At 41.8% G+C, this 13398-nt stretch overlaps 1 protein-coding gene across 1 annotated transcript in view; it reads left to right on the top strand.

Moving 5' to 3' along the window:
• Positions 1-13398, top strand: part of LOC140996597 (uncharacterized) — a 95943-nt gene that overhangs the window by 1504 nt on the left and 81041 nt on the right. The window contains exons 3-10 of the mRNA XM_073467033.1: positions 1022-1124; positions 1212-1361; positions 2004-2174; positions 4337-4415; positions 5577-5805; positions 5975-7748; positions 7848-8021; positions 8986-9159. Coding sequence (XP_073323134.1) covers positions 1048-1124; positions 1212-1361; positions 2004-2174; positions 4337-4415; positions 5577-5805; positions 5975-7748; positions 7848-8021; positions 8986-9159 — 2828 coding nt within the window. The 5' untranslated portion in view covers positions 1022-1047. The remainder of the gene's footprint in view (positions 1-1021; positions 1125-1211; positions 1362-2003; positions 2175-4336; positions 4416-5576; positions 5806-5974; positions 7749-7847; positions 8022-8985; positions 9160-13398) is intronic.

Genomic DNA, 13398 nt, shown 5'->3' with positions numbered 1-13398 from the left:
GCTTTGTGTGTATTTGTGTGTATGTTAAACTAAACACCACTGGGTTTGGATGACTGACTTTTTTTTTTCAACAATATATTTATTGTGTTTTTGTCCGTTGAATGAACAGAACAGACGCACATATAAACCTCCTTCCATCCTCAATAACACAACATGCTCAGTCAAATAATGAATATAATTATATTTATACATACACACACATAAGGAAAAAATAAATAAATATGTCTTCTGAACATGAGGTCATAAATATACAGACAGTCATTCTATTATTTGGTTAAATGTCTCTTGGCCATTTTCACCTCAGTCAGCTGCTTTTGATCTCCATCCACAAGCTTCTGGTCCTCTGGATGAGTTTTTAACCGCTCCTCTTGACAGAATCGGTGAAGTTGAACTAAATGAGTTGTCTTCCTGGCTCAGACTTGTTTGTCCAGCACAGTCCACATGTTCTCGATGGGGTTCAAGTCAGTTTTCTCTCAGCAGCAGGTGGTAGTTTGTTGTACACTTGATCTTGGGCCCTGTAACTGCATTTAAATGGCTCCAAGTGACTTTCCTGACTTGTTCAGATCAATAATGAGCTCTTTCAGATCAATGCTGAGCTCCTTACACTTTCCCATTGTAGTGTTTGTGTCTGAGTCTGGTGGCTGTATCAAACAAGTCCTGTTAAAGTGATCAGCTGTGATCAATCAGAATCAGTCAGAAGAAGTTAAGATGCTACAAAGAACATTTGATTCACAACTTTCTATAATCACCTGAACTGATTGTTCAACTTCCTGTCTGTATATTTATGACCTCATGTTCAGAAGACCTATAATAAATGAAATGACTGAACCAAACTTCATGAATGTTTTTGTGACAAAGTAGTTTGTGTTGCACTCATTGATCACAGAAACATGAGAGCTGTAGGAATCAACTGAACACTGACATGATGAACATGTTCTTTATGAGTGATGGAAACTTTTGACCGTGACTGTATCTAATATTGAGCTGATGTGCAGATGAATGATCTGTGTTTCCTCTGCAGACGACAGTGTGTGTGAGCTGAGCAGCATGAATCAGTGTGAGGACAGAGAGGAGAGAGTCCCTCCCTCTAAAACCAGTCTGTGTGGGGAGCATGAAGCTCAGAGGTGAGACCACCATCTCTACCTGTCCACCACTCACATCACTCCACCATCATTATTCACACTCAAAGCTCTGTGTGTGTTGTGTTAAAGCCCAGAACAGCAGAGACCAGACTCTGCTGGACCTGGACCTGGGCCTGGACCTGGACCTGGACCTGAGCCCAGCTGTGTGTCCTTTAAGAGTGACCAGTCAATCGATCGCTTCATTGACTTTAAAGGAGAACAGCCCTCTGCTGCACAGAGGTAAGCTGTTAATATCACCTTATATATCTATATGTGTGGCGTGTCAAACATATATATATCAGTTTGTTTTCAGCATCGTTCTGACGGGAAATTAAATGTGTGAGAGGCTCAAATTTAATTTCTACTCTGTGGCTACAATTCACCAGCTCACAGTCTGTCATTTGAAGTTTTCCTCGTCTTCAAAATGTGTGTAGGCATGGGTCAGAGTTAACTTACAGTTTAGTTCACTCAGCTCTTCCTTCAGCTTTGTTTTTACACATCACAAGTTCTGTGTAGAAAGTGGCGTACGCCTTTTTCAGCCCCGTGACGTAAGTACACAACTTTTATAAACGAGACCCCAGATTCTGCTGAACTGGAACTAGAACCTGGTTCTGAACCAGCTGTGTGTCTTGAAGGACTGTTTTTTTACCTCTTGTTTGACAGGATTCAGTAAATCAGTGACTTTGTTCTGGTTTGGTTCAATATTTGATGAGAAAATGAAGCGATGATCCACAGACTGAAATCATTCAGCTTCATGTTTTACTGAACTCTGGTGTGTTGATCCTTTTCTTGTTGATAGCTGCTAGTTTCTCCAGCAGCTTCTGTGTCTGAAGAATAAAAAGAGAGTTTCAATCCCTGGTGGTCTTCCTCTCTGTCTAACAGCATCTATAGGAGACCAGACTCTGCTGGACCTGGACCTGGACCTGGACCTGGACCTGGACCTGGACCTGGACCTGGACCTGGACCTGAGCCCAGCTGTGTGTCCTTTAAGAGTGACTGGTCGATCGATCGCTTCATTGACTTTAAAGGAGAACAGGCCTCTGCTGCACAGAGGTAAGCTGTTAATATCATTAAAATGTGACTGCTTCATGTTTTAACTGTTAATTATCCAGAGAAGTTTTTTAAACCTGTCAGTTTGTTTTCAGCGTCGTTCTTCTTCACTCACATTTATATTGTCACATCTGAAAGCTGCCCAGTATAACCAGTCTGCAGCTCTGCTCTCCAGTTGAACTTTTCCTCCACACACTCGTTCTGACTGTTGTCTGATGACTGCATGAGTATAAAACACATTTCACCGAGGCTAACAGATGCTATCTGCTAACGAAGGCTAACCCTGATTCCACAGAGTTCCTCCATCAAATCATCATTTTCCAGTGTTGATTTGAAGGAGTCTGTCGATGCAGAGAAGAATGTTATGGATCACTATTTCCTGCCCGAGCTCAAAGAGGAGACAGTGCACACCTTTACCTCAGCTCAAACATGTGTGGCGTGTCAAACAAGCTAAAAGAGAAAAATACATTTTATTGTGTGACAGAAACAACCAGACCAACTTGTTCCTGTTTGCTAACATGTAGCTCAGAGAAGAAGTTGTGTCCTTCATTTGACACAGTTCAGTGTGAAATCACCCTCAGGTTTGTTTGATCCACTTCTCTCTGGGTTTCTCTCTGGTTTTCATCATGTGTCACTCACTTCACCTGCTGCAAGTTTATTGTGACTCACCAGTTTGTGCTGAACAAGTAGCATCGTATTAGCTTGTGTGAGCTGTGCATTGCTGTCCACAGTATTATAGAGGTCAACAAGAGCTGAACGGCCCAAACCAGACAAGCTGCTGAACCAACACAGTAAACTGAAATCTGTACAGAACTCAGACTGAACTGTTGATTCAGCAGTACCATCAACACGTTAATGTCAGGGGAAACCATCTGATTCAATGTTGTCAGCAACACTTTGACTTATGGTGATTTATTGAATATGTTTGATATATTCAAGTATCATAGCCCAATATGTCAGATTACCACACCATCATATTTGAGTTTTCAGTGTTTCCACTGGTCACTTCCAGCTTCACAGCTCAGAATCACTATTTTAATTGGATGATTATCCTGACTCGTAGCTGCTAACCAGCTTTTCACAGTGTGGAACAACTCTTCTGTGAGGAGAACAAGAAGATGGTCGTAGTAACGTAACATTAACAGAGACTTTTAATTAATTTCTCTGGCAGCAGCTTTCTTTCTCCGTCTTCTCTCAGACAGCGAGATAACCTTCAAAGACCTGGAACAGTTTCTGGGGCGCCTGACTCTCCTGTATTTATCTTATTTTTCCTCCCCCACTCTGCCATTTTCGAGTGATAATGTTACGCTTTGTGGTGCGGGGCAGGACCCAAAAGCGGACAGCGAGGCACAAGTTGAGTGCAGTTGAGTTATTGAAAATTCAACAATGGAATATGCAGGGCAAGATGTAGCAAAACTCTGGCTGGAGAGTCTGTCAGAGAGGGGAGAGGCGTTGGAGGAGAGGTTGCTCACTGTGGCGCTGGTGGACCAGGTGGCGTGTGGAGGCTCAGGTTGAGCCGGCTGCAGAGGTGCTGAGAGCTGGGTTGCGGGATGCGGAGCCACTGGTAGCTGGGATAGTTGGTGAATGCTGGAGGAAGCACAAAAGATAATCAGGTCTCCAGTAGACATATAATACACCGACAAGAGGCTTAGTGAAGCGACTACCTGGAGCCATATACCACGTCGATGTGACAAAATCATCTGGCAGCAGGTAGCGTGAAGACCAAGGCTTTAAAGCAGGCACTTATTGCCAACCTGCTGCAGGTGTGTGTGTGCGTCCGCAGCTCCGGTGATGTGAAACTCCGCCCAGCCTCTCACTGCACCTCTGCAAGCACAACAAACAAAAACAGACACCAAAAACACACAAGTCCACCACAGAACTTGACAGGCCGTAACAGATAATTTTATTTACTGACCATGTAGATCTGTCCAAAAAAGTTCAGTAAATGTTAAAATAAAAGTAAATGTTTTAAATCATAACAGAGAAATATATCTGATCCATTGAACATGAGGCATGTGTGTAAATGTGACCGGTACAGAATCAGATATATCTGACACTGATCAACCGGTCATCGGTCATAGCCTGTCATGATAAACACTGGCTGATTCTGATCCCTGGCTGTTCAATCTTTGCATCTCTAGTAATTCTTCATGATTCCTCCACAGAGTCGAGCAGGAGAACTCAGAGGTTCCCAGTGGTCAGTCTGCTCAGCAACATCAAACACACCTGGACTCAATATTTATGGTATGTACATGTAGAACCCTGATTCCAGACAAAGGTAGGACACTGAGTAAAAAGGTAGATAAAACAGAATGCATCCATCCATCTGTGTCCACTTTTCCAGGGTTGGGTGGCAGCAGGCTAAGTAGGTTCCTTCTTAGTCCTTCTCCCAGTAACTCAGTAACTCAGCTCCTCCTGGGGATCCCGAGTCATTCCCAGATCAGAGCAGATATATAATCCTCTAGCGAGTTCTGGGTCTTTCCTGGGGTCTCCTCCTGCCTGGGAAACTTTCAGAGGGAGGCACCCAGGAGGATCCTGATCAGATGCTTGAACCACCTCAGCTGGCTCCTTTCAAAGTGAAGGAGCAGCGGCTCTACTACTCATTGGCCACTTGTATCTGCGATCTTATTCTTTCCGTCACCACCCACAACTCATGACCATAGGTGATGGTCATGAGTTGCAGAACCTCGTCCCAACCAGTTCAAACTCTGCTGGAGGTCACGGACCAAACAAGCCAGCAGAACCACATCATCTGCAAAAAGCATAGACGCAATTCCTTCAAAGTTCTCATTCTCAGCTTTACATCTCTGAGTCGCCAGATGGTTTATCAGATCTTCCTTGGGGCCAACTGAAAGTACTTCTCCATAGCCTCCCTGAACTCCTCCCACAACTGAGATTTTTCCCAGCTGCTTCAGGAGACTCCTGAACCAACCAAGCCCAAAAGGCCTCCTCCTCCAGTTTGATAACAGAGCCTTTCGTGGATGCCCTTTTTATACCGAGTCATGATACAGTGGCCTATTACCTGTTGTGGAATGATCCAATCAGGTGTTTTAGGAGCACTTTGCAGCAACTTTCCAGTCTTTAGTCGCCCCTGTCATAACTTGTTACCTGTTGCTGCCATCAAATTTAGAATAAGCATACATTTGCAAAAATGTATTAGGTTGATGAGACTCCTACTCAACATAAAATACATTGAAATAGTTGCATTCTGTTTTATATATGTTTAACACAACAGCCTAACTTTTTTGTAATCTGGGTTCAAAACTACTTTTACATCTGTTGTGTTCATAATAATCTCCATTCTGCTTAATACACGAGTGGGTTGTCAGTCTGTCCAACATGAATCTGATGTTTGGTTTCATGATTCTAGTTTAATTGTCTCATTCATATAATATTCTGTTCCAGCTGCTGGAGGACAATATTCTCACTTTTGTGAAAAACGAGCTGAAGAAGATCCAGAAGGCTCTGAGTTCAGATTACCCAGAAGGCTTAGAGAGTCAGAGTGAGGATGAGGAGGTGTTGGATGGTGAGGATGAAGAAAAGAAGAGGAGCAGCAGAGAGGCCTTTCTGAAGATCACACTGAACTTCCTGAGGAGAATGAAGCAGGAGGATCTGGCTGACTGTCTGCAGAGCAGTAAGAGGATTTCTCTAAAGATTTAACATGTTGGATCAATGAGACTTTTACTGACATCTAAACAGATGGACAAAAAATATCTTTATATATTAATTCTTTGAGGAAGTGAAATGTTGAAAATTTAATCTATAATTTATTAATTGATCTTATTTGTCTTTTGCTCAATCAGGACATCTTGCTCCAGTTTGTCGACATAAACTTAAATCTAACCTTCAGAAGAAGTTCCAGTGTGTGTTTGAGGGGATCGCTAAAGCAGGAAACCCAACCCTTCTGAATCAGATCTACACAGAGCTCTACATCACAGAGGGAGGGACTGCAGAGGTCAATGATGAACATGAGGTCAGACAGATTGAAACAGCATCCAGGAAACCAGACAGACCAGAAACAAAAATCAGACAAGAAGACGTCTTTAAAGCCTCACCTGGAAGAAATGAACCAATCAGAACAGTGATGACAAAGGGAGTGGCTGGCATCGGGAAAACAGTCTTAACACAGAAGTTCACTCTGGACTGGGCTGAAGATAAAGCCAACCAGGACATACAGTTCACATTTCCATTCACCTTCAGAGAGCTGAATGTGCTGAAAGAGAAAAAGTTCAGTTTGGTGGAACTTGTTCATTACTTCTTCACTGAAACCAAAGAAGTCTGCAGGTTTGACGAGTTCCAGGTTGTGTTCATCTTTGATGGTCTGGATGAGTGTCGACTTCCTTTGGACTTCCGCAACACTGAGATCCTGACCGATGTTACAGAGTCCACCTCAGTGGATGTGCTGCTGACAAACCTCATCAGGGGGAAACTGCTTCCCTCTGCTCGCCTCTGGATAACCACACGACCTGCAGCAGCCAATCAGATCCCTCCTGGGTGTGTTGACATGGTGACAGAGGTCAGAGGGTTCACTGACCCACAGAAGGAGGAGTACTTCAGGAAGAGATTCAGAAATGAGGAGCAGGCCAGCAAAATCATCTCCCACATCAAGACCTCACGAAGCCTCCACATCATGTGCCACATCCCAGTCTTCTGCTGGATCACTGCTACAGTTCTGGATGATGCGTTGAAGACCAGGGAGGGAGGAGAACTGCCCAAGACCCTGACTGAGATGTACATCCACTTCCTGGTGGTTCACTTAAAACTGAAGAACTTGAAGTATGATGGAGGAGCTGAGACAGATCCACACTGGACTCCAGAGAGCAGGAAGATGATTGAGTCTCTGGGAAAACTGGCTTTTGATCAGCTGCAGAAAGGAAACCTGATCTTCTATGAATCAGACCTGACAGAGTGTGGCATCGATATCAGAACAGCCTCAGTGTATTCAGGAGTGTTCACACGGATCTTTAAAGAGGAGAGTGGACTGTACCAGGACAAGGTGTTCTGCTTCGTCCATCTTAGTGTTCAGGAGTTTCTGGCTGCTCTTCATGTCCAGCTGACATTCATCAACTCTGGAGTCAATCTGCTGGCAGAAGAACAAACAACCTACCATCAATCAGAGAAACACCTCTACCAGAGTGCTGTGGACGAGGCCTTACAGAGTCCAAATGGACACCTGGACTTGTTCCTCCGCTTCCTCCTGGGTCTTTCACTGCAGACCAATCAGAATCTCCTACGAGGTCTGCTGACACGGAGAGGAAGTCGCTCAAAGACCAATCGAACAACAGTCAAATACATTAGGAAGAAGATTAGTGGGAATCTGTCTTCAGAGAAAAGCATCAATCTGTTCCACTGTCTGAATGAACTGAATGATCGTTCTCTAGTGGAGAAGATCCAACAGTCCCTTAGTTCAGGATGTCTATCCTCAGATAAACTGTCTCCTGCTCAGTGGTCTGCTCTGGTCTTTATCTTATTGTCATCAGAAGAAGATCTGGACGTGTTTGACCTGAAGAAATACTCTGCTTCAGAGGAGGCTCTTCTGAGGCTGCTGCCAGTGGTCAAAGTCTCCAACAAAGCTCTGTAAGTAGAAGTTATTGATGAATAAATACTATCTGCTGTTTTTCAGCAGGAGATACGAATGAAAATGTATTATTTGTTTCCTTGCTGTTGTCTCTCCAGACTGAGTGGCTGTAGCCTGTCAGAGAGAAGCTGTGAAGCTCTGTCCTCAGTTCTCAGCTCTCAGTCCTCCAGTCTGAGAGAGCTGGACCTGAGTAACAACAACCTGGAGGATTCAGGAGTGAAGCTGCTGTCTGTTGGTTTGAAGAGTCCTGACTGTACACTGGAGAGTCTCAGGTCAGGATTCATTAACCCATTCAACTGATGACCATTTAAAATCTGATTTATATAAGTAGACAGCCAGCTAACCTGTAGTAATGTGTCTGCTCATTTAAATTGTCAAAAGCCGTATAACTTTACTGTGGAGGTAGTGTCCAGTCTCAGAGAATTACTTTCCACAAGAATATTTCATAATTTTCTCTTGTTTTTGCTTTTGTTGTTAAATTATTATTATCAGGGACAGTTTTAAATATTCTTAATATGTGTCTGGACCAAAAGTCATCTCAAGAAAAACAAAACTCATTAGCAGACTAACGTTGGAAAGCATTTTCATTCTCAGAGTGGTCAGTGGGATGGAACCTTTTCAGTGGATGGAGAAGATTATTTGGTGTTTTGCTGAAGCACAAAAATTAGAGATGTTTAATGTTATTATAAGTATTGAAACATATTTGGATCATTAGTAGACGATGGATGAGTAAATTAGACTTTGGCGTGCCGCCAGAGTCGAGGTGATTAATGGGAAATGTTTCTATTGATGCTCATTGAACCCACATTAGACTGGTTCATATGAGTCAGCTGTGACTCTGGTTGTCTGTTACACAGAATAGTGGAGAAACACTGAACACTGAACATTTTATCATGTTGTATGCTCCCTCTCTCTCGTCCGCATGAGCACCTGTTAGCATTAAATGTGGTTAAGACGTTCATGTTCCCCTCAGTATGAACTGTAATAACTCTGCTGATCCTCTGACTTTTCATCTAGCGCCACCATCAGGTCAACATGTTAATGTGTTCAATACTTTGGTTTATGAGCAAAGACCTGCAGAACTGATGACATCACATCAGCCTCAGCTGGACTCTGTTCACTGATGATTAGTTAATGAGGAGAAGTGTTAATTTATTTGTAGACAGTCTGTTCTTGTATCTGACTCATCAGTCTCCTCAGATGATCTGCCATGTGTGTTGTTCTGTGTGTCTGCAGGCTGTCAGGCTGTCTGATCACAGAGGAAGGCTGTGCTTCTCTGGCCTCAGCTCTGAGCTCCAACCCCTCCCATCTGAGAGAGCTGGACCTGAGCTACAATCATCCAGGAGACTCGGGAGAGAAACTGCTGTCGGCTGGACTGAAGGATCCAGACTGGAGACTGGACACTCTCAGGTATGAAGAGTCAGTGTGATGGAGGAGGAAGAGTCTTATATAATCATCATAACTAAAGTTACTTTTAGGGTAGCCTTTCATATATTTTCTCTGTAGATACGTGTGACCAGGTTTTTTTTTCCTTGAAATCCTACAATGACTTTACCCAGGAAACTGCCTCTTCTTGGTCGTCCTCCTCCTCCCCACAGATTCTGCAGATATTACTGAGGTCATCTGAAAAAATCAGAGCACGACCACACCTCCTGATAAAATGTCATTGGTTATATATATATATCCTATACATATATCTCAGCATGTCACAAATATCCCTAACATACCACTGTTTTCCAGAACAGTTGATGCGATGTGCTTCCTCAGTGCATTAATGTTGCTGGCCGTTGTGCTGAAGGAGATGCTCTGCCCTTTGAGAATGCACTCAGCGAACTGAAAGCATTGTAGAGTTATAGGTTTAGTAAAACTGAATCATTTCACAGATAAGGTCTAAATTGTCAGATAAAATATAAGAAATGACTGACTTTGCAGTGATATTTTAACCTTTAGTGCAAACACTCCACATGATGTTGTGTCTGATTGTTTAGGGTGAGGGAGTGTTGAGCAGGACCATCTTGTTGTATTGAGTCCCGTACGTCTCATGAAGGCTCTAAATAACAGATATGTATTACTTTATGTTTATGTAAATGATAAAAGAAAAATGTAAAAATCCATGTTAATTTACCTCGTCACTCCTTGACAGTGCTTCATCTTCTTGTCACTCTCCCCAAGAGGGTCAAGGAAGAGGCAAGTCTTTTGGGATGGTTTCATGACCTATTGGTCAATAAGGGAAAACACCTGCATGTAAATCTAAGTCACTCTCATTAATCATTACCCAAAGTCATATTCCTTTATAAATTCAATTAATACAAGTTATTTCAATTAAATGCCAAATAGATAAGTTACAATATCCATCATGCTTTTTTAACTCACCAACAACATCCAGTGCCCACTCTCATTTAAAATCCCAATGATGTATTTGTACATCAATGGATCCAGCTAAAATAAAAATAAGCCACAAAGTGAGTGACAAGGCCATATAAAATAATGTGTAACATAGTCTTGAAGGAATAAAAGCAACACCAGAAAAGTGAAGGGACATATGGGAAGATGTTTACATGGCAAAGTGGTATGTGAGTTATGGAACTAGTCAAAGATTCAGAAGCTGTTTACATTCACACATATTGTAGACTTCTCCCACACTTACAACAATACTGACATTTGTTCATTAGATTTGTACATCACTTACAACTAATTAATACGAAAAAGTGCACCTACTTTGCGCAGTCTGTCGCTGTTGTTCCATATGTCTTATTCCATATGTATCGACTGCAAACGCCTGATCCTGTGACTGCGCATTATGTTGTCTTACCAGCAGCTCCAAGTAAGCACTGATAATCTGTGATGACATGACACACTGGAATAAGACCAAGGTTTAGTTACTCTACATTCAATCCTAAAAATAAAAGCACTTTACCTCACTCTCCAACTCCTTATTTGGAGCTGTCCTGGCAACGTCCGCAAAAAAGACCTTATAGGGTCCCACTTTGGCCAAAAGGATGTACGGATCCTTTCCGGCCCATGGATCCATCACATCTGTGAAAAATGATGATAAGTATTCTATATTGAATAGATTCGATTTCCAGAGCAGACTTTGATTGATCATCATAATGACTGGGAAACTTCATTATACATAAAACACAGGCAGTAAAATACAAGATACATTTTTCATCTAGCAGAGCTTTTATGTAATTATGATAAACTACTGCCTTTGTGAACGGTTATTTTGTATTTGATCAGGTATACTTAAGTATAGTTCCAAGTAGAAAACCAAGAAAAAAAGTGAATATGGGAAGATACTTGAATGCATAATAAATATAGACAGCAAAGTGCCTAAGGAGTGATTTATTTATTTTTTTTTGCTTTAAAGAAATTGCCCAAATCAACTGCATCTGAGGCAGATTAACTTGTAATCTGTGTATGATGTTTTAGCTGCTAAACATTTGTGTAATCATATGTCTTCCCAAATATATTGTCCTGTGAACTTCAATTTCTTACATTTATCAGTGGCAGCTGAGAAGGATGTGGAGGAGGTAGGGGTGGCAAGTAATCCCAATGTAATTAGATTACTTTGCTGTAATCCAGTTGATCGTGTCACTGTAGAAGATAACGGTCATGTAATGTGCACTGAGTAATTGACTGCATTTGTTATTTGTGTGTGTGATATTTTGAAGCGTCTCAGCACTGAGAGACACTTCGAGCTTCAAGTCAAATATATAATGTGTTTACAGAAAGTCTGACCTGTGCTTTGAGTTTGTCCCACCTTAGTCTTCATGACTCACTGTGGCAGCTGTTTAATCAACATTACAGGTTTGTAACAAAAGGAAACACTAAGTGATATTTAAACTGATGACTGGTTGTAGTTTTTGTGTTTGTAGCAGTTGTAGTAGAAATACTTAAATGTGAATGTTTGGCATCTGTAACAGGTGTCAGGTATCAAACCAAAACTCTGCTGTCGACATTATGAAGTAAAACAGCCTCCTTATTGGTTCAGATAACCGTTTTTGGCGCCACCCTCAGGCCAAACTGAACAACTGCAGTCATAAACAAGGTGCTCAAATCATTCAGAGTAAAATGTGAAATACTTTGAAGAAGACCAACATCAGAAACTTGAGCTGAACAGCAGCAAAAAGGAAGAGGCAGTAAATGTGGCTAATGGTCTTTGAGTTTGGTTTATTAAAGGGGCACTCTGTGCACTGCTCACACACACTGAGGGAACACTTTAATCACACATCAGGTCTTAACGAATGAATTATTCAAGCTGGAAATCTTTACTGATGTACATTGTACGACGTGACAACGGTCAGTGGAAACCAGAAGCATCAACTCATCGAGGGCTGGATCCAAAATCAAAGTCAAACATTCAAATCACAGTCTGACCCAACTTGAGTGAGTTTCATCACAGCAACTCATAGTGTGACTCCGTAGTGTGTATGGACCCCACAAGCCTGTACAGTGCTGGGCTGTGAGCACTGGTCCCTCTAGAGGACGTCGGGCCCTCATGGAGTCAGGAACCTGCACACCAGTACCTGCTGGAGGTCATTTTGTGGGGCTCTGGCAGTGCTCCTCAGGTTCCTCCTCCAACAGAGGAGCAGCTACCGGTCCTGCTGCTGTTACATATTTTTACATGTGTGTATATACTGTACACTATTCAACCAGTTATCAGGCTGATTATCTGATCCAACATTCAACAGAATCAGTGTTTTATTCATCTGACTGCAGATAAAATAAATATATTTAAAATGCTCCTTCAGCTCTGATGGTATAAAGTCAGTATAAAGTAGCAGGAAATGGAAATACTCAAGTACAAGTACCTCAGAAGTAACAGTCCTGCATTCAGAAAGTTACTTCAGTAAAAGTACAAACAGAAAAACCATCAGGAGTAAATGTTCTCATACAGGATGGTAACTTTCACAGTATTATGATTCTAATTATGATGTTATGAGAACTTAAAGTACTTTTAATTCATGAAGCCTGTTTTTCTGATGGTACGTCCATAAAGTCTGACTCTGAATGCAGGACTTTGACTTTTAAATGAATATGTTTACATTATATTTCTTCTTTTACTTTAAAGGATTTGAATAATTCCTCCACAGTCTAGTTAATGTAGGAAAAACTTAACATCACCACTAAATTCACTTCCTTGTCTTTTAGTTGTGGATATCTCAGGAACATGAACAAATACATTTTCTACATAGAAAGATCTTTTTAGAGGGACAAATAAACATTGTAACTGTGGTGTGATGCTTTATAAATGAAAGAAAAACACTGTATTTATTGATCAGTTTTACACTGAAACATTGTACAAACTTCCAAACACATGATGCTGATATTCAGCCGACAGACGGCTGGATGAGGCTGATAAACAGCTTCATCACATCAGTGCAGATTAAAACATCTGGACCAAAGAAAGTCATTATTGCTGTTGTGTCTGAGCATGTAAGACAAAGACACTGTGAGTTCAAGTTGTCACTTTCAATGACCACGTGTCTTTTGGGTTGAAGTGTGGGACATGTGTCTTTGCAGTGGTTTTAAATCTGCCCGGTGACAGACTCACTTCACTGTGTGAGAAGGCAGGAAGCCGCTGATGTCACAAACAGAGAGTTTTCACCACGGTTTGACCTCCTCATCACATGTGTATATATGTAT

The sequence above is a fragment of the Pagrus major genome, chromosome 5 (genome assembly GCF_040436345.1).
Source record: "Pagrus major chromosome 5, Pma_NU_1.0".
NCBI lineage: Eukaryota > Metazoa > Chordata > Actinopteri > Spariformes > Sparidae > Pagrus > Pagrus major.
This window is presented reverse-complemented; position numbering and strand designations above follow the sequence as displayed.